Source organism: Eublepharis macularius, chromosome 2, assembly GCF_028583425.1.
Source record: "Eublepharis macularius isolate TG4126 chromosome 2, MPM_Emac_v1.0, whole genome shotgun sequence".
In the NCBI taxonomy this organism is placed as follows: domain Eukaryota; kingdom Metazoa; phylum Chordata; class Lepidosauria; order Squamata; family Eublepharidae; genus Eublepharis; species Eublepharis macularius.
In genome coordinates, this window is record NC_072791.1 from 78,261,349 (window position 1) to 78,282,366 (window position 21,018).

The window sequence follows — 21,018 nt, forward strand, 5'->3', positions numbered from 1 at the left end:
TCCCAGGTCTTTCGGGCCTACATTCGGCCGGCTGGTGGGGCCTTCCACTAATGGTTTTGGTTTGTGATCCCTTTCTTGCAGGGCGCAGGAGGACAGCTTGGATCTGTGGGCACAGCATCGTGCACTGGGCCGGGAAATACGCAGTCATCTGGATGGGGCAAGCACCTGGGTCTAGAGGAGCAGTTGCAAATTTGCTGGCTGGGAGTGCGCAGCATGCTGTGGGAAGCCCTTGTCCCCATGCTGAGGCATCAGGCTCAACGCTGGGGGCCACCAGACGTCCTTGTCATCCAACTGGGGGAGAACGACCTGGGCAAACGGGAGGGCCCAGAATTGAGGCGCGCCATGGTTGCAGATTTGGACACCCTGCAGAGATTGTTTCCGCGAACTGCCTTTCTATGGTCGGACTTGCTACAGCAATGCGTATGGCGAGGGGTCCACCGCCTGGAGAAGATCGAAGACGTCAGGCGGAAGCTGGCTTGTGCGATGGCGAAGTGCATAGCGGAGGTTGGGGGTTTCCTGATCCCGCACTGGGATATTTCGTCGCGCCTTCCCCCGTTGTTTCGCCCGGATGGTTGTTTCGCCTCTCCAGCTGGGGGCAGGACATCTGGTTGCAGGACCTGCGGGATGGCCTGTTGGATTGGCTTCAGCTTCAGCGCTAGGAGTGTTGGCGGGAGCCACTTGTGGCTCTTGTGGCGTTGGGGCATTGGATCGGATCACATTTTGGGGGAGTTGCCCCCCTTGGGGGGGCTCCCCATTGAGGGGATTCCAATATGGAATCTTGGGAGGGAGGTATGAAGGCATGCCCAGCTCGGGGGGCTGCCGGGGCATCCTCCCTCCCAGGTGGCAGGGGGGTCACATGAGGGTGAACACCGGGTGACCTCCCCCTGAATGCCACTCCTTGGTCCCCCCTCTCAGCCAGGGGCTGGGGGGGATGGGAGGCATCGGCTGGCAGGCGGGTCAGCCGATGGTGAGGGATCCGATCCATATGCTACGCCAATACTCCTTGTCGCTGTTTTGCATGATAATAAAGTTGTGGCCATGTTTTATCCCAGCACTGGTGTGTGTACTGTTTATTACGCTGCGTCTTTCCCGGCCCGTCCTCTCACTCAGCCATAGGCGGCAATGGATTTTGTTCGTTCTACAATCTCTGCAGCTAAATAAGTATGATGCATAATATCACAACAATCTCAATTTGACCTGTTTTCAATTGCTAAATGAACATTACGTTACAATCTAGATTTAAAAATTGGAAGAACTCTTTTTTATGGAAGGTTTGGACAGACAAGAGAATTATTACCTTAGACCGATGATAATGAGTTCTTGGTCATTTTTTAAAACTAACGTCTAAATATGATTTGACAACTTCTGCTGAATGGCAATATTTACAATTGCAACATTTGTTGGTGTTCAAATATGGCCCAGCAGCTTTGAGTACTTCAGAATCTCCCCCAGTTTTGGAAACTCTTATTGAATCAATACAGAAAATGAAATCTACTCTATTTGTATATAAATATTTTATGTCGGTCAATAAATATGACACAGAGTCTTAGAGATGAATGGAAAAATGAGCTGCAGAGCCCAAATCTGCTAAAGCAATGAGGTAAGGCTTTAAGTCATATGGATCATAAGCTGACTTATTCAGCAAGAAGTTGTTTTTCGTGTATACTGGACACCAGTTTAAGCACAATGTCTAATTGTTGGTGGTGTAATTCACACAATGCGTCTCTTAAGCATACGCTTTGGACATGTTCAGTCATTCAGCTCTTTTGGGAGGAAGCTATTAATCTTATTAATTTTGTATTAGAATATTCATTTATTTTTGAGGATGTTAATGTACTGAAAAACTATTTGCCTGTCTCTTGGAATGTAACTGATGATCAACAGCAATGGACCCTTACAGTCTCTAAAGAACTCTCTCTCTCTCTCTCTCTCTCTCTCTCTCTCTCTCTCTCTCTCTCTCTGTGTGTGTGTGTGTGTGTGTGTGTGTCTGTGTGTGAGCGCGCGTGCGTGCGTGCATTTTATGAGCAATCAAGTTGCTTCCAACGTATAGCACCCCTATAAATGAAAGACCACCAAAACATCCCATCATTACCGTCTTTGCTCAGATCTTGCAAACTGGTGAATATAGCTTTCTTTATTGAGTCTAGCCCTCTCATTTTGGGTCTTCCCCTTTTTCTACTGCTTCACACTTTTTTTAGCTTTATTGTCTTCTCCAGTGAGTCTTGCCTTACCATCATGATGTGACCAAAGTATGATAGCCTCAGTCTTGTCATTTTAGTTTCTACGGAGAATTCAGAACTTGATCTAGAATGTGCTTATTTGACTTTTGGGCTGTCAATAAGTATCTGAAAAATTCTCCTCCAGCACCACATTTCAAATGAATAAATGTTTTTCCTGTCAGTTTTCTTCAGTGTCCAGCTGTCACAATCATACATAGTAATGTGGGATATCATCGTTAGGATCATCTTGATCTTAGTCCCCAGATAGATGTCCTTATCTTTAAGGATCTTTTCTAGCTCCTTCACAGCTGATCTTCCAAGTCTTAATCTTCTTCTGATTTCTTCACTGCAGTCTCCCTTTTGGTTGATGATTGAGCGAAGAAATAGAAAGTCTTGAACAATTTCAATTTCTTCACTGTCAACCTTAAAATTTTCTAATTCCTAAGTAGTCATTATTTTTGTCTTCTTGATGTTCAGTTGTAATCCTGCTTTTGCACTTTCTTCTTTAACCTTCATCAGTAGTCATCTCAAGTCCTCACTATTTTCTGCCAGTAATGTAGTGTCATCTGCATATCTCATATTGTTAATGTTCCATCCATCAATTTTCACTCCAGTTTCTTCTAGATCTAATCCAGCTTTCCTTATTATATGTTCTGCATATAGGTTTAACAGACAGGGACATAATATACATCCTTATCTGACACCTTTGCTAACTGGAAACCATTGTTTCCCCCATATTCTGTCCTGACAGTAGCCTCTTGTCCAGAGTACAGGTTGCACATCAACACAATCAAGTGTTGTGTTACACCCATTTCTTTTAATGCCAGCCATAGCTTTTCATGACCCACACAGTTAAAAGCTTTGCTATAATCTATAAAACATATGCTGATTTTCTTCTGAAATTCCCTGGTATGCTCCATTAGCCATCATAAATTTGCAATGTGATCTCTTGTGCCTCTTCCTTTTCTAAATCCAGCTTAAATATGTGTCATTTTTGGTTTCATATATGGTAAGAGTCTTTGTTGTAGAATTTTGAACATTACTTTGCTTGCGTGGGAAATTAATGTGATGGTCTGGTAGTTGCTGCATTCTTTGGCATCCCCTTTTTTCAGAAGTGAAATGTGGATTTTGTGTTTCCAGTCTGTGGATCATCATTTTGTTTTTCATATTTACTGAAAGATTCTTGTTAAGTTTTTGATAGACTCAGTTTCTGTAGCTTGAAATAGCTCTATTGGTATACCATCTACTCCTGATGATTTATTTCTCCCAACTGCTCTGACTGTAGCTTTCTAAGATTTCAGGTTCTTCGTCAAAAGATTCTTCTTTGAAGGCATCTATCATCCTTCCATCTCTTCTGCATAGTCCTTCAGTTTCCATCTTTCCTTTATTTTGTCCTGACCATTGTTTTGTTTTCCATATTTGTTGACAGACTCTTGTTAAGATTTTGATGGACTGCATTTCTGTAGCTTGAAGTAGCTCTAATGATATTCCATCTACTCCAGGTGCTTTGTTTCTCCCAATTTCTTTGAGTGCAGCTTCTACTTCACTTTCTATGATTTCTGGTGCTTCATCAAAAGATTCTTCATTGAAGGTACCTATCATCCTTCCATCTCTTCTGTATAGCTCTTCTGTGTATTGTTTCCATCTTTCCTTTATTTTGTCCTGATCAGATACTGTACTTCCGTGTTGATCTTTCATCATCCCTATTCATGTTTTGAATTTCCCTTGATTTCCTGGATTTTGTGGAACAGATCTCTTGTTCTTCCTTGTTCTCCTCCATTTCTTTGCACTGGTTATTATAATAGGTCTCTTGGTCTCTGTGTGCAAGTCATTGAAAAACTGCATTTAGCATTCTGATTCTATTTCTGTCACTTTTTACTTCTCGTCTATCCTTAGCAATTTTAAGAGTTTCATCTGTCTTCCCTCTGGGCTTCTCCTCTCTTTTGGCTACAGGTATCATCTTCGCATTCTTCCTTGATAACATCTCTGGTTTCAGCCCACAGTTCTTCTGGTTCATGACCAATGAAACTCAATAATACAAATCTGTTCTTTACATGACCTTTAAATTCTTCCAGAATGTTACTTAGATTATATTTTGGCACTATGATTCTTCTAGTGCTTTTCTTCAGCTTTATTCTAATTTTTGATACTAACAATTCATGATCTGTACCACAATAAACTCCTGGTCTTGTTTTAGCAGAGAATAGGGCTTCTCCATATTCTGCTTTCAATTATGTAATCTATTTTATTCCTGTCTTGGCCATTCAGTGATTTTCATGTATCCAATCATCTATTTGATTGCCTGACGCATGTTTTTTCAATGCACAAGTCATTGGCTTCTTAAAATTTTATGCATCGCTCTCCTGCTTCAGTTTGTAATCCTAGTACAAATTTTTCAACTATGTTTGAGTCTGCTTTGTCTCCTATTTTTGCATTCCAGTAACCCATTATTGTCCATGCATCATGTTTAGGTGTGTGATCAATTTCTTTTTGGACACTTATGTAAAAGCTTTCTTCCTTCTCAGCATCTGTAGTTGGAGCATAAACATACATGATGATTTTGTTGAAAGGACTTCTATGAAGTCTGATTGATACTAAGTGGTCACACTTTGCATTATAGCCCTTGTTTTCTTGTGCTATGTCTCGCCTCACTATTAGAACTACACTGTTTCTTCTGAGTTTGTCATTTCTGGAGTAAAACACTTAGTAATGTTGTTTGAAAATGTCCCAATCCAGTTCACTTTTGTTCACTCACATCTAGGATTGCAATGTTTAAACATTCCATTTCTCATTTTACAATTTTGAGCTTACCTTGATTCATAATTCTCACATTCCATGTTCCTACTATATGCATTACACAGCTTTGGACGTTCCTTTTTATATCTATTCAAATCAGCATCTGTACATTTTTTCAGCTTTAATCCAATCCCATCATTAAGAACAACACTGTTCGTACGTGTCCTCTGCTCTTCTCCAGTTGCCAATTGAGTGCCATCTGACCTGTGGATGGCACTATATCTTCTCTCATCTTAGACTATCTCATCATAAGGTTTTCGAGGTAAGAGATGATTAGAAGAGGTTTACCATTGTTGTCTTCTGCACAGTACTAACCAGGGTTAGCTGAAGTGACACTGCCATTGTCTGTGAAAGATCCTCCACCAGTGTTACTTTCCACTACTGCTGCTGCCCAGCAGCTATCCTTCAAGGATTCCTCTGTCCCCATCACCATTGGAACTGTCTGTTCTCTTCTGCTGATGTGACCATTGATTCCTGAAGACTGGTGTCTCAGCTTTGACTGTTCTACCTTGAGTGACTCTGCTACGAGTTTAGACTCTTGACTGAGTCTGCGCTCCTGACAGTAATGCTCTCAGCTTCACTGACACACTCAAACCCCCTCACCACTTTAAGGTGGGTATCCATGAGGGGGGAAAGACTTATACTACAACACTGGAAAGACAAAATCCCACTCTCTGTAATTCATTGGATTGAGGACCTTAGAAACCTAACAGCATTTGAATCTATCACAAATAGATAGCAATAGCGTATGAATTTATTTTCAGATACTTGGAAATCTTTTATATAAGCCTATGTATAGATTTGCTAATAGCGTTTTTGTAGCCAGCATTGTTTTCATTTTTTGTTTCTTTTTTGTTGCCTTTTTTGTTTTGCACTAATAAGTAAAATTAATTTTTTTGGAAAAAAAATTATTCTTCATCAGTGGTGGAAGATGTTCAGAAGTGGGATGTTGAAATGCTGAGTCAACCAAGATGGATAGCTTCTAGACTACGAGAAGAATTAGTGAGGGGCAGACTGCATCCAGACTTGAGAGTATTCAGTTTAAAGTCTCTGACAAAGGGACAGGCTGATGTCCAGGTTGCTGCTGGACAGATTTCTGCAGTCGGAGCACTGGTAGACAGAGCTGCTAAGGTGACTGCTGCACTAGTCAAGTGTACTGTGACTCCTTTGGGGGAAGGTAAGTGTTGGACCTTGTATGCTACAAAAACGGTAATGGTGGTCTTGGATACCATGGACCCCATGGAAGATGGGTTGAAGGATACAAACAGTGAGTCAGTGGTACTGAAGACTCTGTGAGACTTATGTAAGTCTTTAATCTTCTTATGTTCAGCTTGTATCACTCTTCCTTCACTGTGTGAATGGGCCATGGACAGGAGGCTGGTAAATGGATTTCCTGCTCCTTATGAAAGCAGAATTTTCCTCTGGTACAAAGGAGGGATCTGTTTTCAGGATTACAAAAACCTTGAAGAAGAAGCACTACTCTCACCTTATGGAGAGAGCAGAGAGCTCTGAGACCCATCTTGCAGATGTGATCACCACCAGGAATGCCACCTTGAAGGATAAAATCTTCTGGCACTGACTGGATTGGTTCAAATGGTGGTTGGGTTAAGACCCACAGAACCTTGTGTAGATCCCAAAAAGGAAAACAACGCCTCATTGGGGAGGGGGGAGTAGAAGAGCCACCCCTCTGAAAAATCTTTCTATGTCATGTAACAGTCAGGGCTTGCAGACAGCTCTGAATCCTCTGGGGAAGAGCAGCTGGATTCCATGCCTGTCAGCGACCAGCCAGCTGGCTTTCTCTCCCCACCCAGAGCCAACAGTTCAGGTTCAGCCAACTGCCTTATCTTCCCCAGGATCCCCAGACTCACAAGAGCAATGCCAGCACAGGCTATCGAGGAGACTTACAGTCTGGACATCAATCAGCATGCCTCAGAGCCCAGAACAGGCTGGTCATTCCAGAGAAAGCAGGCGTTTCATCAGAGGAGACCTGAAGCAGCTGATGCAAACTGACATAAACTATACAGAGCATAAGAGAGTGAGGGAGGGGCCCTTTGGCATGGCCGCAACACATTCTCTGAGTTATAGTCCTGTTGTCTGCGCTTATTGGACTATTTTCCTGATGACTGACCTTGGCCTGCCTTCGACAACTCTTGTGAATTATGGACTCTAGTTATTCTGCCTCTAGCACACTGCCCCGACAGCTAGCTTTCATTATCAGCCAGCATTTCCCTGCAGATGCCGGCACCTGCCTGGAGCTGAACATTCGGTGTGAGCATGTGATGAGAGCAGCACCCTGCTTCCTGTGGAGATGACTGAGGCTAGAGCTGCGACTTGCTGTCTCAGAGTGTTGGGACATAAACCCTGGAGAAGACCTTCATGGAGGAACTGTAATTCCTCCCTGATCCTAACCTTTTTTCTGCAGCAACACCTGTTGAATGCCTTCCACATTACCTCCTAAATTCTGTTGGTGGAGGGTGTTTTGGAAGCGAACATGGCAGCTATAATCTCTGGAGGGTAGCCATGCTGTTCTAGGGCTTGCCACCTTTCAACTTCCAAACAGAGAGATGGAGGGATGATCCAGGGAGGCCTGACTGCCATCCTGACCAGTTCTCAGAACTATGGTTATCTTGGCTTCCACCCTTTCCCTACAAACTTTGTTTAGCACTCTTTGATATTCAAGGTGTTGGTGAGAACACATAATGGGGCCAGCTGGCCATGAGTGCGTCCTGTCCCTCTGCTTCCCCTGTCCTGAACTTGGACAGGAATCTTGGTACTTTGTGATTGGCAGGAGAGAAAAAGAGAACCAGGATCTGCACGTCCAGAGGTTTGGTCACTGCATAGAACGCTCTGGGGTTTAGTGCCCACTTACCAGGATCAAATCTTGGCAGTTCAGCCAGTCTGCTTCCAGGTTGTGAGTCCCTTGGCATTATTGGGCTTGAAGAGAGGCCATGTGGTTCTTCACCCAATGAAAGAAAAGAAAGGTTTCTTTCTGTAGGGAGCGGGATCTGGTCCCACCCTGCCAGTTGACTTGGGTCTTGACTGTGGTGCTGTCCGTGAGAATTAGCAGGTAAATGCCCTCTATCTTAGCTGAAACAGTAGGCCATTCGGATAGCTCTGCGTTCCATCCAGTTTATGCTGTGGCAAGATTTAGAGTGGTTCCACTTGATCTGCACCAGCAGCTGATGGCAGTGGACTCCCCAGCCCTGTAAAGATGGTATTTGTGGTTATTTGTACCTGGGGCAGGTCAGGGAACAAAGTTTCCTTTGTGGGGTTCTCCTTTTTTGGCCACCAAATGAAGGATATGCATATTCTTCTTGGAAGGGGTTTCAGTGCAGATGCTGTCCCAGTGAGGAAGGAGGAGCCATTGTAGAGGGCATGAGTGAAATCTGGCCCATGGAACAATGCTGATGCTCTCTTAATGTTTAACAGTGCTTGCTTGAGTCTAGGTTTTGGTTCTGCAGGAACTCATCTGCCCAAAGAACTGTTGTTCTAGCAAATATTGAAGCTGATGAGTTGGAGCTGAGGGTTCATGTGCCTTCTTAACAAAGAGCTCTTGTCAGCAGGGGCCTTGGAAGGCATTGTCTTCATCCTTGGAGAGCTACAGCCCCTGAAAAAATAGTAACAGAAGTATCCACTAGGGCAGTGGTTGCCAAAGTGGGCAATACCACCCCCTGGGGGCGCTGGAATGAACCAGGTGGGCGGTAGGAGCATTGGGTGCAATTGGGGGGTGTTGAATAAAAATAAGGAAGCAGTGGAAGCATAAAGGAAGAAGAGCCCAGAACCTATCTAAAGCAGCCTTTTCCTGCCTTCTCTTGGTCTTCCCTGGGATCAGGGAGGGAGATGGAGAGGGGTCCCCACAGCCAATCACAGCCATGCATTTGCAAATTACAAATACATGTGCACCCTTGTAAGGCTGGTGTTGCTGCTGGGCTATTGTGTGGTGGCTGCTGCTGGCCTCCGGCTTCAGACCTTCAGCTGTTGCTGTTCTGTGCCTGCCTTGGCCTGCCTGGCTGCTGCTGACAAAAATAGAGCCAAACATTAATAAATTGATAGCAGCGTACCAGGTTCATCCTTCTCATTAGGATTATTTTTAATGTTATTTGTGCTTTTTATTTTAATATTAACCTTAGTTATCTTAATTTTCTATGTGTATGCAAATGTTACTATATGGTTGATTTTATAAAATACTTTATGATTTCGAGCTTCAAAGTGTCTTATTTACAACAACATCTTTCTTTAGTATGTGCACATTTGTCACTGCATCTTTTTGTCCACTTCTTGAAGGTAGATTTCCAGGGGGGTGCTGAGTAATTTTTTTTTTCTGAAAAGGGGACGGTAGGCCAAATAAGTTTGGGAACCTCTGCACTAGGGGAACCTGAAAAATATTCATAATGGCAACCAGAAGAGAATAAAGGTCCTTGGCCACAGAATTGTCTCCTTCGGAACAGCTCATTCACCTCTCAGAGATTCTTCAAAGGAATCTGTAAAGGGCATGACAGACAGGGGTCTAAGCGGGGTGACAAAAGCCTCTTGAGTCCCCCTTGCTAGAGGCAGACAGTGCAGAATTTCAGCCTCACAATCACTTTGGCTAGGAGATGAGGAAAATGCTCCAGCTGAAAAAGCCTGTTAGCACTGCACTGGAGGCCTCCACAACTAATTACACCTCTTCCTCTCCATCAGACTGCACAGAGTCAGTGGTTTGAATCCAAATGGCCAGAGGAGGCAGTGTGGAGCTGCACATAGGCCCTGGAGGAGGGAGGGGATTTGTGCCATTTTGTGCCTGGAGGAGCTTCTAGAATCTCTCCCTCTGGAATTGTGTCGGAGGAGTGGAGAACAGAAGTCGGCTTTCATCAGAGAAGTGTCTGAGGTGGGCCTAGAGATCCTTCTGCATCTTTTAGAGCGTTGAGGGGAGGGAGACAAAGAGAACAATGTGGGAGAGAGGCTGCTGTGTCTGCACCTTTGCTTTCCTTTCCTGCTCTTTAGAAGCTCTTCCTGGATGTCTTTAACAACCTTATTGGTAATCCCGAAGCAAATATTTAGGGATGCCCAATCAAAAATCCTCAGTGAGGAGAAAAAGTGGGATCCAGAACCCTGGGATCATTTCACTTCCCCTTTCCTTTGCAGATTACTCACTGCATGAGAAGTCTCATTGCCACCAATAAGTATGAGCTCTGAAGCCTCAAAGGTACTCCTTCCTGTCTGAGTTATATTGGAAGGAGCTGGCACACTTGAATCAAAGGCAACTCCTTCATGCTCAGACTGTGCTTCAGCTGTGGCTGCTGGGATAGAAGTGGCAGTGGTTAAAAAGGCTCTGATCGCAGCCAAGACCTCAGGGATGCCAGATGTTCCCACCACCTGAGAAGGTGGCAGGGACAAGATATCTGCAGGGGAGCCAGCACAGCTGTAATATCTGCCCTTGAAGTGGATGGTCTGGCAGCTAGGGGCCCTGCTGAGCACTCCCAGCTCCAACAAAGCGTCCTTGCTGAGTGAACTGGAGAGGAATGGGGATGGGCAGTCAACCCCTCCTGGTGACTTTTTAGAACACTTTGGCATCTTGATGATCTTCACCCCTCCTCAAGCCCAAATGCTTGCTAGTCTAGCCCTTGCTCTCTGGGCTACTTTCACTTTTGAAGAGCTGTGGAAGTGCATTTGAAGCCAAGAGAGGCAGAGCATGGGCTGGAGCTTACCCCCTGATTGAATGTGGAAGGAGTGTAAAAGTAATTTACATAGCTCTACCTGCAGAACAAGTAGGGGGCATAACCCACTTCTGCATACCTTCCATCACTGATGGAGAACATGTTTCCATTCAATTCCAACAGCTTAAAAACACTCACATGCACATAGTCTCAAATAAATCAAATTGATTCATACATGTACATGTAGAGTTAATGAAATTGTTCTCTTGAAATTACTCACTTGGAGTATCACCATTTATGTCACATTTCATCATTTCACTAACAAAGTCACCAAGGGATGAGTATGAAGAGCTGGAGTCATCATAATCCACACTGTCGCTACCACTGTTGCAAAGGAGAAAGCATGAAGAAAGAATGAGACACAGCAGAAAAACAATACAATAACTATACAGCATGAAACAGTGTGGACAATGTGAGCAACCACAAAGAAGTAGTCTAGCTGACACCAATTCACATGATACAAAGTCTTTGTGTCTACCACAAGATTGCCACAAGGACTTTTGATCAGATGAGTTCTTGGACTTCTCCACTGGGAACTTAACTCCAAGATATGTATGGACCCAATTTGAATTGGGACCATGGTATGCGGGAAAAGGGATGTGCAGGATAAGCCCCCCTCTGTGTGCCATTTCCCAACCTGAAATGGCCCTGGGGAGCTGCTATTTGCCCTTTTGGAGAAACTTATCTAAATAGCTATCAACAGCTATTACTCTAGCACAAGCATTATAATAGAATGAACTGAAGAAAATGGAAACAAAAGAGTTAAGAGAGAAACATGTTATAGCACCAGAAGACATCCAACAGATTTACAGATGCCACTGACCAGCTACATAACACTATCCTGCAGACTAACCTATCATCAGTAGGATCAGAATCTGTTTCTCTCTCTGTTGGGACACTCAATGCTTCAGCTAGCTGAGAATTACTGTCATAGACGCGGTAATGGATTGGCTGCAGTTGGTGAGCATACCACTTTGGCTTGTCACCAATAAGAGCAGGGTCAAACATATCTGTGGAAAAAAATAAGAATAAGAAAATTAAATAAACTTTATTTGTTGTATGGTGCACCCACAAGCCTTAATCAAAATGAGACCAGTTTCACCGAAAAGATAGATAAAACTCTAAAAAGAAAACGTCAGGAACTACAATGCCAAGACCACGGCTATACAGCCCAGAAAATCCACAACAACCAGATTTAAGAAGTGACCAAGCAGTTACTTCTCTGACATTGTCCCATATAAGATTTAACACTAGTTAAACAGGGTATATGAACACATGAAGCTGCCGTATACTGAATCAGACATTTAGTCCCATCAAGACCAGTACGGTCTACTCCAACTGGATCTTAGGCAGAGGTCTTTCACATCACCTACAACCCGATCTCTTTAACTAGAGATACTGAGAATTGAATCTGGGATCTTCTGCATACCAAGCAGATGCTCTACCACCAAGCCACAGCCCCATCCAAATATAAAACACAAGACTGGGACTTACTGTTGTGGATTCTTTGGAAAGCATAATTAGTTGGGTTGAGCGACCATTCCCCAAAGTACTCCACTGCCTGTGTCTTGGACAATTTATCTGCAAAGGGTGTCTGCTTTGGTCGTGAGGCCAAGAAGGAATTGGCCTGAAAGGCAACCACGGGCCGGGGGAAGAGGCGAAGTGTGCGGGTATGCATCTGGAATCCTTGTAAAACATTTGGAGAATTGAAGAATCTCACCATGGCAACCCTAAAAAAAAAAAGACATTGTAATATCTCCAACACTAATGAAGGACAGAGCATTTATGTATCACGAAAAACCTTCCTCCAAGGAACTCAGAGCAGTATATATGCCTTTCATTCCATTTTCTCTCACAAAAATCCTGAGAGAGAAGTCAGGCTAAGAGATAGTGACTGGCTTAAGGCACCCAAAGAGCATCATGGCAGAGCTTCCCTGACCTTAGACCACTGCCTACCAATGGCATCTCCAATATGGTAGGGATTTTGTCACATCGTATCACCATAATCATTGTGAAACTGATTTAAATCTACAGCACATTGCATGAACATATGTTCCAGGAAAAATCAAAGACATTTTTATGCTACTACTGCACTGGGATCAAAGTGTCACTTTCCATGCTTTTTTAGGAAGAGCAGATTCAGCTTAAATTTTTATTCCATGTGTAGTAGGTTCATCAGGCCCTTTAGTACAAAGATGATCCTGAATGCAATCATCGCCTCTGAGGGTGTCATCTTAATTTTTTACATCATTCACATTTTTTACATCATTCTACAAACATTCAGAGATTAGCTTCATCTTGCCTTCTATAATCATGTAGCTTCAACTGACAGTATAGTGAACAAAAATGGATGATAAAGAACAGTAGCTTTCTATTTTATATAGATATAATTTCATAGTAAGCAATGTTCTGTTATTTTAAATTGAAGGTAATATTTATTATTTACCAAGGATAGAATTTATTTGGAGGGCTGGCTAAAAAATATTGCTCAGACTCACCGAGTGGCCACATCCACGGAGTCCACGTCATTGCCATAAATTAGGGGGTTGAACTCTGTAGAAGGTGTGGATTGCAGGTCATTTTGAGGTCTTCCCATAAGCAGTGGAATCTCTTGGCTTTCATGAAACTTCTCTAGGTTAAGAATGGGCTGGGTATTCAAACTCATGCTGGCCAAAGCCTGAAGAACAACAGGTCACATGCATAATAAACAAGAGTACCCCTGACACACTGCCTTGCCTCGTGGGCCATCACAAACCAAGTTCCAGGTTCTAGTTCCCTGGAATCTACTGACATCTCTTTCAGCTCTTACATGCAAATAAGTAAGCTCTTGGCCCTTCCTTTGATAGACTATCACCACCATTCTTCACATCTGGGTTAATTGGTCAAAGAAAACATGTACAAATTTCTATAAATGTACTTTTTAAAAAAAGGAATATGCAACCCAAGAGATATTCACAAGATCATTTAACGCAGATCAGAATTAGCTCGGCATTCTTTGGCTACCCCCTTGCTCACTCAGAGCAGTTACAGGGAGATAGAGAGCACCTTGTCACCATTTACAAAGAGATCTGAAGAACTAAGTGATAGATCTATTGTGTAAGAAATTGTAAGACTGTTATGCATTAATGTGTTGATCCCTTTTCAAAAATTACTTAAGCTAGGGGGTTTAAAAATGCCTGCACAAAATACAGGAAACAAATGGGGATGGGAGAGAAGTCTATTCTTTTACTTGACTGTAAATGAGTAAAGTTAGCAAAAAGGTTAAATAACTTCTGTTAAGGGATACGGATGATGTACCCTGAAATGTGAAACAACAGTAACTGGGAAGTAAAGAACTTGGAGGGTATTATTCTTCATTAACTCATTCAAGAGTAAGATTTTAAATTTTGTTTATACACTATCTTTCTCCCCAATGGGAATCAAAAGCAGTTTACATCACTCTCCTCCATTTTTCCTTACAACAACCCTGTGAGGTAGGTTAGGCTGAGAGTATTTGACTGGCCCAAGGTCACCTGTGAGCTTCTATGGCAGAGCAGGAAATTGAACCTGTGTCTCCCAGATCCTAGTCAATTACTCTAGCCAATACAGCACACTGGCTCTCTTGTGAACACTTTGTGAACCTCACAGCATTACAGATATGGGGCCAAATTGTACCCTGGATTTGGACATCTTATAGTAAAATAAACTGCACTCAAATCCCACATCTAGTAGTTTGAGAACTCCCTTTTTAACAGTGTAATTCTAAGCACATTGATTTCAATGGGCTTAGAAAGGTGCAACTCTGTTTAGGCTTGCAGTGCAAGTCAAACAACAGGTGCAGGTTAGTATGCTCTGCCATAGCAGAGAAGTCCAGTTACATCTTCATTCACTCTGCTGCTTCAGCATCTCCTACAACATAGTTAGCACTTCCACAAACTTAATATCCCACATCCTGCAAATTTCACCCAAATCATGTAATCAAGGCCTAAAAGTCTAGCTTGCCCATGTTACATACAATCTCACTAGTCTATTCATTTCTCACCCTTACATTTAGTTGCAGTGTTCCCCAAAACTATTTTTACAGGTCTCCCCTATTAACACAATCTCTCTTACAGCCATCTTCCTCTAAACTTCCCTCTGTTTATTTCCAAAAGCCAATAAAAACAGATTAAAAAATAATCCAATGGAAACTTGAAAGGGGAAAAGTAAAAAAAAAGACACCTTTTTGTCAGGCGTGAGCAGTTGTTTCTGAGTGATTGCAGTCATGCTAACCAGACACTGGAGGCAAGATGGAAGATCACATGACAACATCAGTGGATAGAGCCAAGACGAACACATGACCACAGAGAGACAGATGGAGAAAAAACTATTACTTCTAAATACCACAGATGAGAAAGAAAATAAAAAGGGACCATAAATAGACACAGTTCCTGAGGGAGGCCAGACTGCTTCACCCCCACACATCTGTTCCCAGCCACTTTTTTTAAAAAGGCAAGTGTTAGCCCACTGTTTGGTTGCAGATACATCCAATGACACATTAAACCTAAAGTTGTTGTGACTGCTTTGAATGCACAGTAAGGAGTCCACAGATATTTTAAGTAACCATTTATGCATCCATCCATAATATTCTTGCCAAGTTTTTACTGTCACTACTAGACGAACCTTTTGTCACACAGCAAACACTTTTGTTATCTTTCCCACTTTCCCCCCTCCTTTACTCTATGGAAAATAAGTTTTCATGGCTTGTATTGTTGAATGAGATAAAAAAAAGAGCGTATGTTGGCTATTTCTGTTGCCACTACCCAAATGTGTGGGAGTTTTGCTGACTAGCCCCTTAAACTGTGGAAAGAAAATCAAACTAAGCCTGAAAGAGGTGATGTAGAATCTACTGTAGGGTCAATGGCTATTTACTGTAGACATTTATAAAATGGAATTAACAAGGAGTTAAATATATAAGTTCTGCTTTTCCAAGAAGACAGAAACAGCAGTTGTTGTGTGATTATGCTTTACCTTTAAATACTGCATGCAGCATGCAAAGAGGCGAAGCAAGAGGAGAGAGTAAAGAACAGAAATAAAGACATAAAATCTAATTTTGACAGACTAGCAAACTGGACCCAAAACAAATAAAACTTAATGTGACCACAGAGAGAGAAATGTGGACTTCACAGGCAGCAATATGAAAATGGAAAAAAGTGATAGTCAAGAAAAGGCAAACAAGTCAAAATCCAAAAACTGTACGAGACTTGTAGAGAGAAGTAACTCTGCACAGATTTTAGAAAAAGGGATTAATTAAGATGACAAGTTTGATCTGATGGCAACGCATTGGTAACCAGTACTGTAAATGCTCTGACACGTTTGACATGTAATTCACACGTATCATGATCATGGTTTACCACATCCAAAACTATTTTAAAATATGGATTGGGAAAGGCAGTAGCAAACTATAATCCAACACATCTTGAAGTGCAAACACACACAACTGGTTACTATGCACCCTCCCCCCACCCAGGCAAACTAACAAACCTGCAACTGACAGGAATTCCAATACTTCAAAACCACATCAAAATGGCCATATGAATGTCCCATATCAGAGTCCAAACTGCGTTAAGAGGTTAAATGCAGTGCCTACAAATCTGATTTAGAATGCCCATAGATGTTCTGTAGTTATTAGGTGCGCTCATAAATTTCCAAGGGACTTCCTTTCTACTCTAAATTCATGGAAGGCCCGCACTGTAAATTACTCTGCAAAAGTTATTAGCCCACAAAACTGTTATAACCTTGCCTGCCCAACAGCTAATTATTTGGCTGAGAAACATGAGCTATCTGAAACAGAAATGAACAAATCTTACAGCTTGCTAAAAAAAACCCCAGAAACAATTGTTAATTCTCCCAGGTTAGTCAAGTTCCTATTTACAAACAAGCCTAATATAATGCCCTTCTCAGATTTTTATACTCTGTGAACGCCTTGAAAAAAATACCTGAAAACGTCAATGAAAATGCCCTGGACTCTTAAAAACCATGTAGAAGGAAAATACATGAGCAGTAAAAAATAAAAAAGATAGAAAAAATACTAGTGGTCTGGGGACAGTAACATGACACTTTAGAAATATGAAGAACTTCTAATCTTGTTTCAGTTAAGAGAAACATCTAAGGAGAGGATCCTCCCAATATTTTCAGTGGTCATTGTTTGTTTATTAATCTTATGTTCGTGTCCTAATCTTCTCCTGTGAACCTGAAGGCATGTTATCTGCTAAAAAATGCGTATTTTAATTTTTTAAAAAATAAACAAAATCATTAAGAGAAAATGTAATTAAAGAAGGAAGTAGTAGTATGTGTGCATTCCACCAAGGAAATTATATCTAAACTTTTCCAAAATATCAAGGATCCAAGGTCTGCATCCAAATGTATCTGAAAGTTCACACCAGGGTTTCCTCTGTCTTCTTCAACTATGGTTGATTGGGCGATTAAGAAGACCCTTTGGGTGCCAGATATTCCCTGCATAACTTGGATCTGAGCCTTACCATTATTTACAATCACCAGCTGGGCGTAACAACAGAATTCAAAATTATGTAACAAGAGGATGCCTTTATGTTAAATAAAGTGGAAAAAATGAAAGCAATCTGCTACTGCCAATAGTTTGAAATAACAATTACATTATTGAGATGTTCAAAACATTAATCTAGTCATATCTGCATCTTCCATTAACTAACAAATTAGCTCTAAAACTCCTCCTTATAACACCTATAAGAATACTCACTTACCTGCTTCAAGTGCTTTTTCAGTTCTAAAGCTTCTGGCTCTGGTAAAACAGGCAACAATTCTGCATTTGTAGGTGCAATCACCTGAAATTGAATTTTTAAAATAAAACTGTCTTATTTCATGGAAACAAGCTAGAATCACATGAAAAGGTGCAGCAAGCAATTTACTCCATCTAATTTTCTTCCCTTTTGCTACAGATTACTAGACAGGAAATTGAATTTAGAAGCAGATGGCTTTGGAAGCAATCCTAAACAGGTCTATTCAGACCTATTTAATTCAAAGGGCCTTACTCCCAGGAAAATATTCTTAGGATTGCAGCCTTTGTTTCCTAATGTGTTACCCATTTATTAGAGCGTGACGTAATTAACTCATATTAGTTCTAATTGTTTTTGCAAAAATATTACTCCATCTGAAAGGAGAGGCTCAGATGAAGGCTCCTTCTGTTAGCTTGTTTATTCCCTGCTCCCTCTGCTCAGTCTTCATTAGGAGCCAGTCACTCTACAAAAGGGGAAGGACAGAGAACAAGGCCTCTTTCTTTGGCAGGCAATTGAAAAAAACAGTTATGAACTGCTGCTAACCTTGCTAAAATCTAACCTTGTTAGATCTTAATAATGAGGATTTATTCCATTACTGTTATAAGCTGTCTCATGAATATTTTTTAACTCAGAGTACAGGACTATAAAGGAAAGAAAGAACATTCTTGCTAAGAACCAATCTTTTAATATACTTCATTTTGTCAAACATCAAATCAGAAGCATTTAATAAAACAAAAGTTTTATAGATCAAGATGGGTAGCTGTGTTTGTAGCAGTGGAAAAGAGCAAGAGTCCAGCAGCACCTATAAGACTAACAAAATTAGTGGTGGTAAAGTATGAGCCTGCATGATCCATAGCTCACTTCTTCAGATACCTCTGAAAAGTTCTATAGGCTAGAATATACAAACTGTATATTTTGGAGGGGCGGGGGGGTTGTTAAAGTTTTCTTTGAATTTAAGGAACATTTTTGCTATTTTATTCTATTTCAGTTCTTCTCCAGTTTTCATATTTGTATATAATAAATGACCACACAAAAAGCATTATTTATTCAACCAAAAGCCCAAGCTTCTGCAGAGACAAGTGTGCCCAAACCCACTGAAATCAGGGGGCTTAAGGGCACCTAACTTCATACAATCAGGCTGAGAGTCACAGAAGCCAAAACCAGTACATGTGCTTCTCCACATACACAACCATTTGCACAATAATCCATGATGGATACTCAATATGCTGGCACCTTAACTGATCAGTCTCTGAAAATGGAAACTCTCCCAGATATGTATGAATGCAGAAGGAAGATACAGCACATTATACTAATGAACAAAGTTAGAGGCGTTAAGTATCTGAGAGAAAAGAAATGTTTACAAGTGAGAAATGTTCACATAACAATGGCATCCATGTATTGATTATTAGAATCAAGCTCACAGACTAATGTACAAAAAAAATCTTTACTATGTATACTATGTGTTATACACCATTTCCCCTCTCTTCTTTTGTTTGTTATGTATCCTCACTGGAATATGATGATTGTAAATATTTATGTAGTTTGTATATTTGCATGGCTTTATATCGGTTTTTAAAAGTTTGCAACTTACCATTGTCTTCTGAATATCTGTAACCTACCTTATTGGTGTCCAGATCAACAAGCCATACATCATCGGGCATTTTAAAGTCTAGTTTGTAAAGGAAGAAGCTGGCTGGGACTCCAATTATATAAGGTGTTGGGGCCAGAAGTAGCTGTAGTGGGTAGAAAATATTTATAGACAGAAAAATTGAATTTTCACAGTACTTTGACCAAAAATATAATCACTGAAATCAGACCACTAGAGAGAGAGAGTGATACTTGGTGCACAATCAAGCTGTCATTACAATTCATCATACTTAGAATTCCATGAACAATATGGGAACAAAGTTGTCAGAGCATAAGGGAGGTAACAATTCTAAACCACAGTTTGGATAGGAGACCACTTGACATTCCATGTAATAATAATATAGTCATAAAATATTTATTTTAGAAATAATTTATCATACTCTGAAATCAATGGAAACAGCTGGCAAAAATCTGAGTACTCAGGATCTTCATAAACAGATGGAAAAGTACTTGTCAAAGAATACAAAGAAGGGAAGAATGCAAATGTTTCTTTAAAGAGAAGCCTTCAGCAGAGTAAAAGCAATACACTTTCTTTGAAGTACTGGCATACCTGTTCTGCAGAAGCCATGCAGGTGGGAAGAAGTGGAATCACTGGGAACATATACTCCAATGGGTAAATCATAGACACAAATGCCATCACAGACATGGAAAGCGCATTATAGTCTCGGGATTGTAGTACTACCTGCAACCAAGAAACCCATATTAGTGTATTGGGTGTCTCTAATCACTATCATGCAGTACCATCGTACTTTATGTAACTTGCATTCCACTGCTATTAGAACACTTTCTAATTCTGTTTCAAACAGATACACATTTTCACATAGAAGCTCTGAGGCCCTTATTACTCATTTGTTGTAGCAGACACGCTTTAGTCCTCTCACAACATTATTTGTTAAGCTTTTGCTGAAATGTTTTTGAATGGACAATGCCACTCCCAAAGTTGGCTGCTGAATTGTCTATAATAGATTGACCACTTCCCTTCTCACCTTGTGTTCCAAAAGAATGCAGGAAAGCACCTGCAAACAAGCATCTACCCCTAACAGCTCCAAGGGCAGATGCAATGGGAAATCAACCAGGGAGAAGCGGGATGGGTCAGGGAGGGCAAAGGTCAAGGCAGGCTGCAGTTCATGCGGTAAGACTTCCACATCCACACGCTTCTGGCCAGCAACAGGCACAGGTGAGCGAAGCAGTCGGTAAATCCAGGCTTCGATTTCACGCAAATCATGTAGCAATGCACTGGATTTCTCCTCCACTAGAAGAGAGCCTGTGAAAATCCGCCACATAGTATCCCTGTACAAAAACAAGATTAATAAATCTACTGAGAATCCTGCATAAATAATTAAGTAACAGGAATCCTCACACAAGAGATCACACTGGAGTGCATATACAAAGAATGATGTCTGATGGATTGTTCTGGTCTTACTACTCAGAAGGGTGGGATAGCAAGGATTTAATGTCATCCTGCTATAGGAATGTAAACAAAAATTCTCTTGCAGCAGAATTTTGCAAGATTCTTACAATGCATGGCTTAAGCTTAAGATGTTGTCCATTAAGGGGAAAAGCAAATTTTGGGTCAAGAGAAGAAAAGAGCAAGCATTTGGACAGCACTGATAAATACTAGTGGTCCTACAGGTCAGCAAACACATAGTAATACTTGTTTGTTTGATTGCATTGAACTCTAAAAGGTCTGTGTTCTTGACAGCTTTTAAACTTCCACAGGATATGAGTAAAAGGAGATTGCTTTTGAGACCATCTTCTCTCCCCTTTTCTCCTAGCAATTTCTTGCAGAAGATATACTTCTAAAAATATTCATTTGAAAATAGTAATGAAAGACACAGTATACATGTTTGGAGGGAACTCCCCCCACCCCTCCACACACACAGAGTT

General features: G+C 41.4%; 1 protein-coding gene across 1 annotated transcript in view; it reads right to left on the reverse strand.

The window, feature by feature from the left end:
• Nucleotides 1-21,018, reverse strand: part of MADD (MAP kinase activating death domain) — a 114,243-nt gene that overhangs the window by 64,154 nt on the left and 29,071 nt on the right. The window contains exons 4-11 of the mRNA XM_054971905.1: nucleotides 20,118-20,421; nucleotides 19,682-19,813; nucleotides 19,104-19,217; nucleotides 17,452-17,532; nucleotides 13,210-13,388; nucleotides 12,206-12,441; nucleotides 11,565-11,721; nucleotides 10,932-11,035 (exon numbers count right to left, since the gene is read on the reverse strand). Of these exons, the coding sequence (XP_054827880.1) occupies nucleotides 10,932-11,035; nucleotides 11,565-11,721; nucleotides 12,206-12,441; nucleotides 13,210-13,388; nucleotides 17,452-17,532; nucleotides 19,104-19,217; nucleotides 19,682-19,813; nucleotides 20,118-20,421 (1,307 nt within the window). The remainder of the gene's footprint in view (nucleotides 1-10,931; nucleotides 11,036-11,564; nucleotides 11,722-12,205; nucleotides 12,442-13,209; nucleotides 13,389-17,451; nucleotides 17,533-19,103; nucleotides 19,218-19,681; nucleotides 19,814-20,117; nucleotides 20,422-21,018) is intronic.